The following is a 16,159-nucleotide window of genomic DNA, read 5'->3' as shown; positions in this document are numbered from 1 at the left end:
TTGAGCACATATTTTCTGTAATAGCCTGTTAATCCCAGAAAGCCTCTCAAACCTCTCAAGGTAGTAGGAGTGGGCCAGTCTACCATAGCCTTGACCTTCTCAGGGACAGCAGAGACTCCTTCCTTAGAGATCACATGCCCTAAGTACTCCACCTTTGATTGCCCAAAAGAATACTTAGATTTCTTTGCATACAAGGTCTGAGCTCTTAGGATTTTAAACACTGCCTCCAGATGTGTCAGGTGTTCAGGTAGAGACTTACTATAGATGAGGATGTCATCAAAAAATACCAACACGAATTTTCTGAGTAGAGGCTGAGAATGAAAAACTTGGTTCATCAATGCTTGAAATGTAGCTGGAGCATTTGTTAGCCCAAATGGCATTACCTTGAATTCATAGTGTCCCAAATGGGTCCTAAAAGCAGTTTTGTTAATGTCTTCACTCTTCATCCGGATTTGGTGGTACCCAGACCTCAGGTCAATTTTTGAGAAAATAACTGACCCAAATAACTCATCTAGCAAGTCATCCACAATTGGAATTGGATACTTATCTTTGATGGTTATCTCATTAAGTCCTCTATAATCCATATAAAACCTCCAAGTCCCATCTTTCTTCTTTACTAGTAAAGCTGGTGAAGAAAAAGGTGACTGACTATGTCTAATGATCCCATTAAGCATCATTTCCCTTACTTGTTTCTCTAGTTCTTCTTTTTGAAAGAAATTATACCTGTAGGTTCTCAGGCCGACAAGAGCAGATCATGGTTTGAGTGGAATTCCATGATCTAGGGCCCTTGTAGGAGGTAGGGATTTAGGCTCAGCAAACACATCTTGATAGGTGATCAATACTGTTTGGATGGAGGGATCAATGGGCTCCCCCTCCTTTGCTGCTACTGCTTGTACCAAGAATAAGTGTGCCATGAGAGTTTAGCCCTTCTTTATCAGTTTTCCCATAGTGCTTCCACTAGTCCATCCTAATTGCCTTTGTTGGTTGATGCCCTGTAACACTACCTTATTGCCCTTTTTCCTAATGGTCACACAGTTCTTCTCATGGTCAAATTTGGTTGGATTGAACTTCTTCATCCAATCATTGCCAAGGACTATGTCATAACCTCCTAACTGTAGTATTCTCAAGTTTTCTTCAAATAATTTTCCATTCATCTTCCAGCTGAACTTGGGACAAACAGAGTTGGTATACATGTAAATGCCATCAGCCACTGTTACTCTTAAAGTATTAGAAAACACTGGTGCATAACCAGTCTCCTTGACAGTAATCTCGTTAATGAAATTGTGAGTGCTACCTAAATCCACCAAGATAGTTAGCTCCTTTCTTCTAAACACTCCTCTGACTAGTATGGTATTGACTCCCATATTAGTACCAGACAAAGCATTAAAGCAAACAGTCTCTTGTATTTCTGGCCCCAAGTCTAACTCAATCTTTATCTCAGGTGGGGGCTCTTCCTGTATAGTAGCTACTTCCTCCACTTCTCCAGTCAAGCATTGCAACTGTTTGAATTGGCACATGTGACCAGGACCAAACTTTTCTCCACACCTGAAGCATAGTTGGTTGGCCTTTCTATACTCATACACCTCTGGAGTTAGCCTCAAGGGACTAGGTTTAGAAGGAGCAGCTGCAGTTGGTCTTTGCACCACTATTGGAACTGAAGCCTTAGCAGCAGTGGTCACTTTTGCTACTGGTTGGTTCTTCTTCAAGGCAGCCTCAATAGCCCTCTCCTGCATCCTAGCCTGTTCAATGGCACAACTCAGGGTTTTAGGCTTAAACAACTTCACTGAATACTTGATCTCATCCTTCAAGCCTCCTACAAAACTAGAAAGGAAATGTGCATCATTTAGTGCAGGGTTCCTCACTATCATCTGAGCCTTAAGGTCATCAAACTTCACCAGATAATCTTCCACATTGCTTTTTTGTTGTAGTCGGTTAAATTCTTCCACTACATCCTCCATTAACACCTCCCCAAACCTATTTGCATACCTCCTCCTTCAACTCATCCCATGTAATCACTCCCCTGCTTAGTATCAGGGAATTATACCATAACTCAGCATTACCATTCATATACAAAGTAGCCCCTCTACTTTAAGATCCTCAGCTACCTTATACAAATTGAAGAATCTATCACATTTTTGAATCCATACCTTTGGGTTAGTACCATCGAAGCTTGGTAACTCCCATTTGGGATTAAGAACCTGTCTTTGTTGTGGTCTAGCTGCTCTACTCTCCGCTGGTAAGGGTAGCAGTCCAATTCCAACTCCTGGGATTTGCTCAGGTGGCCTAGGTTGCCTACGATCCATGTTATTCAACCTCTCCAACTACTGTTCCAAGGTGCATTGAATACCAATGTGTCCTTCAAAGCTTGCTGCCTTCATTCAGCTCGACCAACAGCTCATCATGGTGGTTTAATTTTTCATCCATCACTTTCATGTGAGTTCCTTCAACCATTAGTACCTCTGATTTAGCGTGGAATTGACAAGACTCTGATACCAACTGTCAAGCTCTAGCTCGATTTCAAACCAAAACCATAATTATAGGAAATTCAACAACAAGTAATTTTGGGACAATTTTTGATTTATTGACTGAAATGAAAGTATTACAAATAAAATAAAGAAAATGAATTGGTAAACAAACTAAGTTATGAACGCCATTGATGGTGAGCTCGAATATGCAACAGAAGAAGAATAGATTTAGGTGAGAAGAGAATTTAGATTGAGGGAAGAGAAATTAGAAGAGAGAGAAGGATTCACTTACCAGAAGTTCGTTGCCTTCCCTTCTCCATTCAGTCGTTATTTTGATGCCTTGGGAATTAATCTGAGCCTTTGATCTATACCTGCTAAACAAATCTCAACCATCTAACTTTTTCGTGTTTTGCAACGAGGTCCTTCCGCCTTTTATAATTGAACTATGCCCCATTTTTAATTATAACGACTCTACAGACCATGACAAAGGAGCAATTTTATATGCTTATGAGGGATAAAAGGAAGAATGCTTGGTCGTGAAATTCATTGTTTCTTATGATTCCCTTCCTCTTTTTATGTTTTCTATAGCGGTCACTCTATTTAAGAGAAAATATTAAAGAATGCTACAAAATAGTTGTCTTCCTGGTTAACTAGTCATTGGTCTTTGGCACCAAAGAAAGTCGAGAAGGCTGGGATGCAAGGTGGTTGTCGCTCAAGCAACTGTGGTGATTTTGGGGGGGGAGGGGGTGATTTTCTTGAATAAAGTCTATCCGAACCAAAGTAGCACTTCTCAGATCAAGTTAGGTCTCTCCAGCTGATCTGGGTGCCGGGCCCACTTGTTTCTCGAGAAGAGATGAATAACATGGTCAATATTATAATAGTTGAACCGGCCCCTTGTTGTTTGAAGAAACCCTTCACTTCAGTTAGTATTTTTTCAAGAAAAGCAAACATGAGATAAGTAATCCAATATTTCACTAAGATTTCGAATAGGGATCCTGAATTCAAATTGATTCAGAGCTCTTTATAACAATATTTTTATATAACATTCATTCACTATAAAAGTCAAATTTTTTCAGAATCGATTCTTATGTTATATTATAATATATGTTCTCTATAACAACACTTTACTATAACAATTAAAAAATATCGGAACGAACGAGACTGTTATAAGTTTCACCGTATAAGTCATTCACACGTATTGAGTCTTTGAATCCAAACAAAATACTCCAGCAATTAAATAAGCATCAACTTTATCATCTGTGATTGGACGTCTGATGTTTCCTTAATTCACGCAAAACTCAAATCTTATGGACAGTGATGCTAGTGAAATTAGTCCCGAGATAGTGATAATTTTAAATTATTGTAAGTTAATTAGGTTATTAAGCAACTAATCCTTTTCAACTTTAAGGTGACTTCAGAGAACCGAAAGTGAACCTTTGGGGGGGGGGGGGGAAGCAAAAACTATTAACTCGAAAAGTTTATCATGACTGATTGTTAGTGCTCAAAAAGAACAAAAGACTCATTCAAAAAGAGGTTCTCTACTTTAAAAAACTAATATTGCATATAACAAAATTACAATAAAGTTGGTTAATAAGACAACATTAGTTTATAAGATCAATTGGTGTGATGACAGTGAGGCAAAAAAGAATATAAGGAAAATCTTCAAGAAATAATCGAAGTGAAGGGACTTTGACCAAGTCATAAAGGGTGAAATATTTGGTCATTAGTTTCCTTTTAGATAAAGATAAACTTTCAATTTAAAACCATTTTAAATAAGAAAATACAATGAAATAAACAGATCTTTTAAATTGTAAGCAAGTATATTTGGCAAGAGTACTATATCCTTCACCTCATATACAGATTTAGGAGTAGAGAAAGGTAGGGATAATAAGAGGGGTTTCTTATGACATGGGCCTTTAGCATAAGTTTTGGACCTAAACATCTCATACCTCTATAAATAAATAGCCTATTTGGATATAGCCCATCTTTACATCATTTACTCTGAAAACAAAGCATTTTACAAACTACTTTTGGACTGGAAAGAAGATGGAAAGGAAAAGTCTAATTGTAGATATGGTCCATTTGAAAAACTCTGAAATGAGATGTATGCCTTCCCTTCCAATTTATGTGATATATTTTTGTTGTTCATCTAAGAGAGGATACATTCAAAATATTTAAAGAAAATTTAACTTCACCACTACCTTTAATGAGAAGCTTGTATAGTCGATCATACAGATGCTATGAAATATTAATACAAATATTATAATATATTTAAGATTATAAATTGTCAAGAAAAATAATTCCTTAAACTTTGTGCCGACTCAAATTACAACCACATATTGAAATGGAGGGAGTATGAGTAAGTATATATTCAAGTAAGTGGTGGCCACGGACATGTATAAGGTGGTCCAAATAATCTAACAGAATAACTTAAATGGGATATTATTGCTTTTTCATAATGAATCTCACTCAAATCTCATGGCTTTAAGCTTTGCATGCACATGACACTTGCCTTTGAACAATCGTTTTTATTGATAAGGATTCCTTGTTCTAACTTTTCTTATAAGAAATTAAGCCCCACATAAAGCTATCATCCTCTTCTTCATGAGTTGTAAGTGATAGGGTTTGCCTCCTTCCCCACATCTCCCTCTATTTCATTTTTTGGGGGTCATATTGCAATAGCACCCTAACTTTTTTATACTTTTGTCAAACATTGCAATCATGTAACCTAACTTTTGAAACTCATTGGACCTATTTTTCACCTTGTTGTTTGTGCATCGTATAGTTTTTATTTTAGAACGATAAACTCACTTGTTACGTGATTATTTTCCTTTTTCGTTTAGTTTGATCGAGTTTAAGTGAATACCCATTTGACAATAAATTGTATGTCTAAGTTTCTAAAAAGTTTATATAGGTTTATCATCTTTTTCATGTTACAACTGCACTTTATAATAAATATAATTACTTGTATTTGGCTTTTAAGAAAAATGCGCTACACGAGTAAACATGACTAACAAGTGATTGCCCATATTATAGTAGTAATTGTGCTTTTTCAAAATTTTAATCGTCACTAAATATTTTTAAAAACAAATACTAAGAAAAAAGAGAAAAATTAGAGGGTTACTTTTTCAACTCTGAAACCCAACGTGAACAATAAATAATAAACTACAAGTTATCATCTTCTTGAACATTCTAATGCGTTAAAACTCAAAGTCAGTGTCACTTATCTTGACATCTTATTTCCAGTTCAATTTTCTCCAAATATTATTTTTGTTTGATTTTATTTCAAACTTTATTGATTTGACAATTAAAAAAAAAATGGACGTACAAAATTGAGCAGACGAAACAAGAAGTTTAACTACTCATCAACACGAGGCGAAACTTCTTTTAGGTTCAATAATGTCTATATGTAATAGTTTTCAATACTTCAATAATTTGTACAGTACATAGTGATAGCAGTCATAAATGTGTCCGAATGACAAACATTAGTGACATGATTAAAAGAAAATATGACAAACGTTCATTCTTAGGTCTCAATCGAGACCTAACTCATCGCTAGTTGTTCTCTACCAATGTAAATGTGAAAAACACTTACTCTTATTGATTTATTTGCGTAAAATCAAATAACATAACTTTAAAATAAAATAAAAATACATATTAAGTGATTAAAATCTCTATATTAGACACATATTTTCTATTTATTGATCTATATGTATAGGGTAAAATATGCAATGCCAGGTGGCCGCTTAAAAGAATGACATGTGGAACCGAAGGCAATTATCCTATTTGGTATCGGAAGGAATTACACTCATAAAGAGGCAATAAGTACCCTCCGCCCTATGGCATTAATGAAGAATATTCCACAGTATTGAGTGCACTGCCCGTTACAAAGAATTTGTAATTTATGTTCACCGTTACACCTTCATCAATAGCCCTCATAATTGACATTCAAGAAGGGCACGATCCTAGGACATTGTTCCCTAGACATAGTTATAAATAGTGAGCTTTGTTATCATTGTAAAAGGCATGAATTTTCTGGCAAACTGATACTATAATCTATTGAAAGCTCTATACAATTTTATCCTCTTATTTTTTGTTTTTACTACTGTTGTGCCCGGAGGCCTTGATACCGGAATCATTATTTCTGTTATTTCGTCTTTATATTAAGGCTAAGTGTTACATATTTCTTCAATTATCTTATTATTCCACGATCGAATTAATTCACTTGTCTAGAAACCATGTAAATTCAACTGTATCGTTTAATGGGTAAACAGTTTGGCGCTCATCGTGGGACCTAGACAACCGTGTAATTAAATTGATCCTTGCCTTTTTTACTAACGTGTTTTGATTATTTGTCTTAGAAAAAATCATAAGAAATAGCAGATAAACGGTATTAACAACACACAGAATCCTGAGGTTCGAGGAGACCAACCTCATTTCGAGGATTCAATCAGTGACACCCACAATGAGGGGAACGATGCCACGCCGGTACACGATAAGCGATATTCACGACATGTTCGGGAGGCAACTCCCGATGATGCTAAAGAGGAACATGTCGTGGATGCGGTAATAGTCCTACAAGAACAACAAGCGATCATTCTGGGCCACCTCACACGACAGGATACGGTTATAACAGAGTTGAAGTAGGCACTATTGGGGGCTTCCAATAACGCGAATAGACGAGATCCAGTTTTTTTCGGTACTCCCGCAAATCAAACAACGCACAGGGTCAATAACAACACCCCAAGGGGCGAGGTTGGTTCCTATGGAGCTCGGGGGAGTGGATCCCGCCCCGATAACGAAAACGATCCCTTCAAGAATGAACTTTTATGGTTTATGAGAGAGGTGAATGCCCGCATTGACTCAGTGCTGAAAAGACCAGACTCAAAGAAGTATACTTAGTTGTCTTACAAACCTAGCGCAGTACCAAAATTAATCCCAAAACGGTTTAAAATGCCCGACGTGACAAAGTATGATGGAACTTCTGACCCTCAGGAGCATATTACAACCTATACAATGGCGGTGAAGGAGAATGATTTAGCTCCTCAAGACATTGAATCTGTTTTGCTGAAGAAATTTGGAGAGACTCTCACGAGAGGAGCCTTGACGTGGTATTCACCATTACCCAAGCATTTCATAGATTCTTTTGAGATGCTTGCAGATTCTTTCATTAAGGCTCATGCTAGGGCCAGAAAGGTGCAGGCCTGAAAGGCCGACATATTCAGAATTGCACAAGGAGAATCCGAGTTACTACGAGAGTTGTTATCCGGTTCCAAAAGGAGAGGATGTCCAAAGGACTGGATCTGAGAAGTTCAGACGCCTCCCGAAAATTGAAGGAAAGTTTGCTTGAGTTCCAAGCAACTACTTGGGTAGATGTCCACAACCGGTACGAGTCAAAGGTAAGGATCGAAGATGATCATGTCAGTTTCCCGTCGTCGGCAAAGGGACGAGAGAAGAATAATGAAGAATCAAAAGATGACTTTGACACGGACAAACGGTCTTCGAGGGGCCAATTTTTGCCTTGCGAATGGACCGAAGGCCCGGCAGAGGTTTTCGATTAGTAGATAGATTTGCTATTGACAGTAGGTCTGATCGTGGTCAGAACAATAGATCGTTGCTGGAAAAGGAAGCATCAGGTATGCAGGATCTTTCCTACCCGAGGCTATCAGAATACAATTTCAGTGTCAGCGTAGTAGAGTTGGTATCAGCTATGAGAAACATTAAAGAATCACGGTTTTTGAAGCCAATGAGATTCGATCCTAGCCAGAGGGATCCCAAATTATGGTGTGAATACCACGAGATGAATGGACACCAGACTGGGGACTGCCGACATCTCCAGGAAGAAGTGGCGACAATGTTGAAGAATGGTCATCTTAGAGAATTTTTGAGTGACCGGGCTAAAAACAATTATGGTCGCAACCGGAACAACATGGAACCCTCAAAAGCAGGGGAACATCCCCCGCGCCATATGATCAACATGATCTTCGGGGGGTGGGGTAGGGAGTGAGGGGGGCGACGAGATCAACAGGGTCACCTTTTCAGCATAAAAAAAGACGAAAATATCAATAACCCATAGCAAGAAACTCCGGGAAGTTCCCGAAGACGATATCACTTTCACGGAGGAGGACGCATATGGATTGTTGCTACCGCACAACGATGCACTACTAATTTCTTTAGATGTGCTAGATTTTAAAATTAAACGTGTTCTAGTGGATCCGGGAAGTTGGGCCAATATCATACAATGGAGAGTATTGGAGCAAGATAAACTCGCCGGAAGCACAATTCCATCTACAAAACTACTTGCTGGATTCAACCTCGCGAGTGTGACAACTCGAGGAGAGATTTTGTTGCCCACAAATGCCAAATAAGTGATGAAAACAACTCTTTTTGAAGTGGTAGATGGTGATATGGGATTTAATATTATTCTGCAAAGACCACGGTTACACGAGATAAGAGCTGCACCATCCACGTATCAGGAGTTAAACAGATAAGGGGTGACCAACCGGCAGCAAGGGAGATGAATATGATTTTGATCTCCAGTATCATAGGGAAGGAACATGCGACATAGCAACTACAGGAACTGGCGCCTGCTCCTAAATCAGATGAAGTTATCCCGGGGGTAGAAGCGTCAGAATCCTATTAGGTGCCAAGGTATTCCCAAGTACCAGAAAAGACGAATGAAACAAAATCCACGGCAGAAGAGCTCGAGAAAGTTGCATTGTTCGAAGAGTTCTTAGAAAGGAAATTCCACTTGGGGACAGGACTGGACCCCGAGCTCAGGTCTGGCTTTATTGAATTTCTTAAATTTAATGCCGATTGTTTTGCATGATTGCATACGGATATGATAGATATCCTGACGGAGGTAACTGTACACAAGTTAAGTTTAGATACCAACATACCCCCGATAAGACAAAATAAACACCTTATTGCGGAGGCCAGGAATAAATTTGTCAAAGAAGAGGTAACTCACTTACTTTATATCGGTTCGATCCGAGAGGCAAAGTATCTAGACTAGCTAGATAATGTAGTCGTAGTTCCTAAGAAGAAAAATAAATTTTGCATGTGTATAGATTACAAGGACTTGAATAAGGCATGCCCGAAAGACTCGTTCCCACTGACAAACATCGATCAAAATAATCAATATGATGGTCGGATATGAGTTAATGAGTTTCCTCGATGCTCATTCCGGGTACAACCAAATTAAGATGAACCTGGAAGATAAGGAAAAGAGTTCATTCATAATGAATTTTGGCACATATTGCTATAATATGATGTCCTTCGGGTTGAAGAACGCCGGAGCCACTTATCAGCGGCTCATAAATAAGATGTTTGAAAAATAAATAGGAAAAACTACGATAGTTTATATAGATGATATGCTCGTTAAGTATTTGAATGCAAGTGATCACCTTAAGCATCTGCAAGAAACCTTTGATATCCTAAGGCAGCATAACATGAAGCTTAACCCCGAAAAATGCGTGTTCAGGGTCAGCTCTAGCAAGTTCCTAGGTGCGACGACCCGGTCAGTCGTCTCATGAGTTACCGCTCCGTTTTTCCCATTTCTGCTTCTTTATGCTTCGTTATTCGTGTTTTATGTGGTCGAGTTGATTGGTTTGTGTTTGGTGTGGTTTTGGTAAGAAATGAGACACTTAGTCTCTTTTAAGAAGGCTTAAGTTGGAAAAGTCAACTGGTTATTGACTTATGAGCTAGAAGGCTCGTATGTGAGTTCTGATGGTTCGGTTAGCTTCGGGAGGTGATTTGTGACTTCAGAGCACGATCGGAATGGGTTTTGGAGTTGTAAAGGAGATTTAGGCTTGAATTGGCAAAATTGATATTTTGGCAATTTCGGGTTGATAGGCGAGATTTTGATATAAGGGTCGGAATGGAATTCCGAGAGTTGTAGTAGCTTCGTCGTGTCATTTGGGATGTGTGTGCAAAATTTCAGGTCATTTGGACGAGATTTGATAGACTTTTTCAGCAAAAGTATAATTTAAGAGTTCTTGGACTTCTTAGGCTTGAATCCTATATTAAATTGGTGATTTGATGTTGTTGTAAGCATTCCGAAGTGTTGGACAAGTTTGAACGATGTCATGGAATGTGTTGGTACAATTAGTTTGAAGTTTTGGGGGTCCCGGGTAGGTTCCGGGATGTTTTAGGCCGAAAATCATAGCTGTAGCAGGTCCATGAGGGTTGCAGGCCTCGGAAACCACTCGCGCGGTCCGCACAAAAAGAAGTGAGGCCTCGGTATGTGCTGTGCGGACCGCACAAAAAGAAGTGCGGCCGCGGTATGTGTCATGCGGACCGCACAAAATGATGTGCGGCCGCGGTGGGGAACGATTCGCTAGTCCTACTTCAGAAGCTCATATCTTTTGATCTACAAGGAATTACGAGATAATTCAAAATTAAAAGTTGTAGCCCTTTGTGTCTAGTTTCCAGAAAGGTAGAGATAGCACAATTTGGACAGTTGTAGAAAAGGTTATGGCCAAAATGGTAAGGCCTGTCACTGTAGAGGAAGGTCTGTGCGGCCGCGGTTGTTTTTGCGCGGACCGCACTGGCTTGTGCGGACCGCGGTCGATTTGGTGCGGCCCGTGGAGGTTGAAATCTAAGGGGTACTCTATAAATATGAGGTTTTGGGTTTTATTTAATATTTTGACCTAGAGAGCTCAGATGTTGGCGATTTTTCGAAGGTTTTTCAAGAAATTCATCGGGGTAAGTGATTTTAACTCAGATTTGGCTAGAATACATGAATCTATCACTGAATTCATCATTTAATTTGTGATTTGGGATGGATTTTGGGAAGAAAATTGTGAAAACTTTAAAAAATGTAAAATGATGATTTGAAGGACCAAATGGTATCAGAATTGGATAGTTTTGGTATGGTTAGACTCGTGGGGGTATGAGGATTCTGAAAATGTAAATTTTACCCGATTCCTAGACATGGGACCGGGGCTCGGGTTTTGCTAATTTTGGGATTTTTGATATTTTTCGAATGTTTTCTCTTAAGCTTTGTTCCCTTAGCATATTGTGACGTATTTGTTCTGATTTTGGATAGATTCGACGCTCGTGGAGGCCAATTCGAGGGCCAAAGGCGTCGCGAGTTAAAGAATTAGCCGGTTCGAGGTGAGTAATGATTGTAAATGATGTCCTGAGGCTTTGAAACCCCGGATTGCACATCGTAGTGCTATATTGAGGCAAGATACACGCTGGATGATGAGCGTGTGGTCTTTTACTACTGGGGATTGTGACTTGGTCCATCCCGATTGATGATTTTACCGCGTATTTGACTGAAATTCATTTGTTATCATCATGATTTGGGTTGATTGCCATATTTGGGGTTCGTGCCAACTATTTGAACCCTTCGGGGATTTTTATCACTGTTTCCTCACTACTTGACTTATTATTTGAATTCAGTCCTGTTGATATCTACTGTTTTACAAACTCAACCACTTTTACTCAGATTTGAATCTTAAATGATATTTTTACATCATGTTTTGGGCTTAGAACTACTGTTTTACTAATGCCCAAGAGGATTGTGATGATTTTTGGACTGAGTGAGGTCGAGGGCCATATGAGAGGATATGCTGAGTGATATGAGGCCGAGGGCTTGAGATACTTTATATGCCACGTGGTGGCTTGAGTTATGTGAGGCCGAGTGCCGAGTGATGTGAGGCCGAGTGCCGAGTGATGTGAGGCCAAGTACCGAGTGATGATGCCACGAGGTGGCTTGATATAGCGCTTGAGCCGTAAGGGGCCCCTCCGGAGTCTGCACACCCACAGTGAGTGCGGGTACCCATTATGATCTGAGAGTGAGCCTGAGGGGTTGATACTGTTCTGAGTAATTGATACTAAGCCCGAGGGGCTGATACTGCACTAAGAGTGAGCCCAAGGGGCTGATACTGTTCTGAGCGATTGATATTGTGCCCGAGGGGCAGATTTCTACTTGTTAATTACCTGTTTTACTTGTTTTAAAAAGGAATATCATTTGATTTCTTCACTGATTTACTGCGTTAAGTGATTTTACTGCTTGATATGGAATTGCATTGTGCCTTTACGTGTTTTCATACTTTCAGCCATTATTTATAATTATTACTCACTGAATTGGAGTAGTCACATTACTCCCTACACCATGCGTGCAGATTCAGGTATCGTAGAGTCCACTCCTGAGTGTTGATTCTCCCAGTTCAGACAGTGATTCGGAGGCTACGAGGTAGCTGTTGGCGTTCGCAGCCCCGTGCCTCCCTTATCTTATCATTTTCATGTTTGTAGAACTATTGTATTGGATTTAGGGTTCAGTAGAGTTGTAACCGGACTTCTCAGTTGCTTATGACTTGTGACACCCCGGTTTGGGTTGTGTCAGGATGGTTTCCACTATTGTTATCATTAATTTTTCGCAATCTATGGATATTATATTATGTTTATTACTGTTTATGATAATTAACTGCTTAAAAAGGTGTTCCATTTTGGTCTGGTTGGCCTTATCTTCATGAGAGGCACCATCATGACCGGGTTCGGGAATTAGGTCGTGATAAGTTAGTATCAGAGCCTAGGTTACATAGGTCTCACGAGTTATGAGCGAGTTTAGTAGAGTCTCGCGGATCGGTACGGATACGTCTGTATTTATCCTTGAGAGGCTGTAGAACATTTTTAGGAAAAACATCATATTCTTGAAACTCTTGTCGTGCGAACTTGTTAGTCCAAGTACTAAACTTCTGTTATTCCATTCTCTCACAGATGGTGAGGACGCGAGCTACCGGATGAGGTGGACGACCACCAGTGCCACCAGCTGAGACCACCAGAGGCCGTGGACGCGGTTGTGGTCGCGGCAGAGGCAGAGCAGCAAGGGCAACACCTGTAGATCCACCAGCTGCCCTAGCTCCAGATCAAGCTCCAACTATGGATGCTCCAGTAGCACCAGTTCAGGCACCAGCTATGCCCATCGTGATTCCGGGTCTACAAGAGGACTTGGCATAGATCTTATCAGTTTGCACTAGCCTGGCTCAGGCAGTTTCAGCCACTACAACAACAGCTACTTCACAGGCTGGAGGAGGCAATCAGACCCTCGCTGCTCGCACACCTAAGCAGGTAGTGCAGGTACTACAGACAATGGGGGTATCTCCAGCTCAGCCGGTTGCACCAGCTCAGGAGTTTGTTGTGCCAGTTATACCGGATGATGAGCAACGTCGTCTTGAGAGGTTTGGTAGACTCCAGCCTCCGTCATTCAGTGGTGCTGAGGGCGAGGATACCCATGGTTTTCTTGATAAGTGTCAGCGAATGCTCCGTATAGCAGGGATTCTTGAGACTAGTGGTGTGGCATTTACCACCTTTCAGTTTACTGGGGCTGCCTTCACTTGGTGGGAGGCGTATAAGAGGCATAGGCCGGTTGGAGCAGCGCCCCTTACTTGGCATGAGATCTCCACTCTCTTCTTGGAGAAGTATGTACCGCAGTCCCGCAGAGAGGAGTTGCGTAGACAGTTTGAGTGGTTGCGATAGGGGGATATGACTATGTCACAGTATGAGTCGAGGTTTTCTAAGTTGGCTCGTCATTCTATTTGGATGGTTCCGACAGATCGTGATAGGATCAGGAGATTTGTTGATGGCCTTAACTATCATCTCTGTATTCTTATGACCCGAGAAAGGGTGTTGGGTGCTACGTTCAAGGAGGTGGTCGATATCGCTCGCAAGATTGAGATGGTTTGTCGTCAGGATCGAGAGGAGAGGGAGGCCAAGAGGCCTCGAGGATCTGACAGTTATAGTGGTGCTCCTTCGAGGGGCCAGTTTCAGCATGGTAGAGGCCATTCTTTCAGGCCTGCTCAGTCAGCTTGCCCAGGTTATCGTGGGGCATCTTCAGGCCATGGTTATCATGGTACTCAGCAGGGCCAGTCATCACTTAGTGCCCTTCTAGCCCAAAGTTCATCGTGTGCCTCGTCAGCTCAGGGTTCTTCTATACCAAGTGCATCAGCTGGTCACTCCGGTGCGAGGGGTTCCCTTCAGTCCCCTTCTCCAGCAACTGGGAGTTGTTTTAAGTGTGGAGAGTTTGGACATGTGTGGAGGCAGTGTCCTCATCATATTGCTAGTTCATCTCAGCAGAGGGGTCAGCCCTTGACTTCTGCTCTAGTTACCTCACCACCCGCCCAGCCAGCTAGGGGTGGAGGTCAGGCAGCCAAGGGTCGCCCAGAGGGGGAGGTCGATCAGGGGGCGGTCAGGCCCATTTCTATGCACTTCCAAGCAGGCCAGATGCTATTGCTTCAGATGCTGTCATTACAGGTATTGTTTCAGTCTGCCACAGAGATGCCTCTATATTATTTGATCCCGGTTCCACCTTTTCTTATGTGTCATCATACTTTGCTCGTTATTTGGGTATGCCTCGTGAGTTTCTTGCTTTACATGTTCATGTATCTACCCCAGTGGGCGATACTGTTGTTGTAGACCGTGTGTACCGGTCATGTGTGGTGACTACTGGGGGTCCGGAGACCCGAGTAGATCTATTGCTATTGATCATGGTGGATTTTGATGTCATTTTGGGCATGGATTGGCTATCTCCGTGTCGTGCTATTCTAGACTGTCATGCTAAGACAGTCACTTTGGCTATGCCGGGTATACCGCGGTTCGAGTGGCGTGGTGTGACTGATTATGTTCCTAGTAGAGTGATATCTTTCTTGAAGGCCCAACGTATTGTTGGGAAGAATTGTCTTTCATATCTAGTGTTTGTGAGGATGTTGGAGCTGAGACTCCTAGTATCGATTCTGTCCCAATTGTGAGGGATTTTCCCGATGTGTTTCCTGCAGACCTGCCGGGCATGCCATCGGACAGGGATATTGATTTTGGTATTGACCTGGTGTCGGGCACTCAGCCCATTTCTATTCCACCATATCTTATGGCACCAGCAGAGTTGAAGGAATTAAAAAGAACAACTTCAGGAACTCCTAGATAAGGGGTTCATTCGACCTAGTGTCACCTTGGGGAGCACCAGTTTTGTTTGTGAAGAAGAAGGATGGCACGATGAGAATGTACATTGATTATATACAATTGAACAAAGTAACAATTAAGAACAAATATCATTTGCCTCGCATTGATGATTTATTTAATCAGCTTCAGGGAGCGAGAGTGTTCTCCAAGATTGATCTCTATTCCGGTTACCACCAGTTGAAGATCAGGGATTCAAATATTCTTAAGACTGTATTCAGGACCATGGTCATTATGAGTTCCTTGTGATGTCTTTCGGGCAAACCAATGCCCCAGCAACATTCATGTATTTGATGAATAGTGTATTTCGACCTTATTTGGATTCATTCATTATTGTATTCATTGACGATATTCTGGTGTACTCGCGTAGTCAGGAGGAGCACGCGGAGCATTTGAGAGTTGTATTGCAAAGATTGAGGGAGGAGAAGCTTTATGCAAAATTCTCCAAGTGTGTGTTTTGGCTCAGTTCAGTTGCTTTCTTGGGGCACGTGGTGTCCAGCGAGGGTATTCAGGTTGATCCAAAGAAGATAGAGGCAGTTCAGAGTTGGCCTAGACCGTCCTCGCCACAGAGATTTGTAGCTTTCTTGGGTTGCCGGGCTATTATCGCCGGTTTGTTCAGAGATTCTCATCTATCGCATCGCCCTTGACCGAGTTGACTCAAAAGGGTGTTTTATTTGTATGGTCGGACGAGTGTGAGGAGAGCTTTCAGAAGCTCAAGACAGCTTTGACCACAG

General features: G+C 41.1%; 1 protein-coding gene across 1 annotated transcript; it reads right to left on the bottom strand.

The window, feature by feature from the left end:
• Positions 1-920: 920 nt before the first annotated feature.
• On the bottom strand, positions 921-1,958 carry LOC138885056 (uncharacterized). Its single transcript, XM_070165946.1, has one exon. It carries the CDS (start codon positions 1,956-1,958, stop codon positions 921-923), a length of 1,038 nt encoding a protein of 345 aa, XP_070022047.1.
• Between the last annotated feature and the right edge of the window lie 14,201 nt (positions 1,959-16,159).

Source organism: Nicotiana sylvestris, chromosome 2 (genome assembly GCF_000393655.2).
Source record: "Nicotiana sylvestris chromosome 2, ASM39365v2, whole genome shotgun sequence".
NCBI classification, from domain to species: Eukaryota; Viridiplantae; Streptophyta; class Magnoliopsida; order Solanales; family Solanaceae; genus Nicotiana; species Nicotiana sylvestris.
Note: the sequence above shows the minus strand (reverse complement) of the source record. Positions and strands in the feature narration are given on the sequence as shown.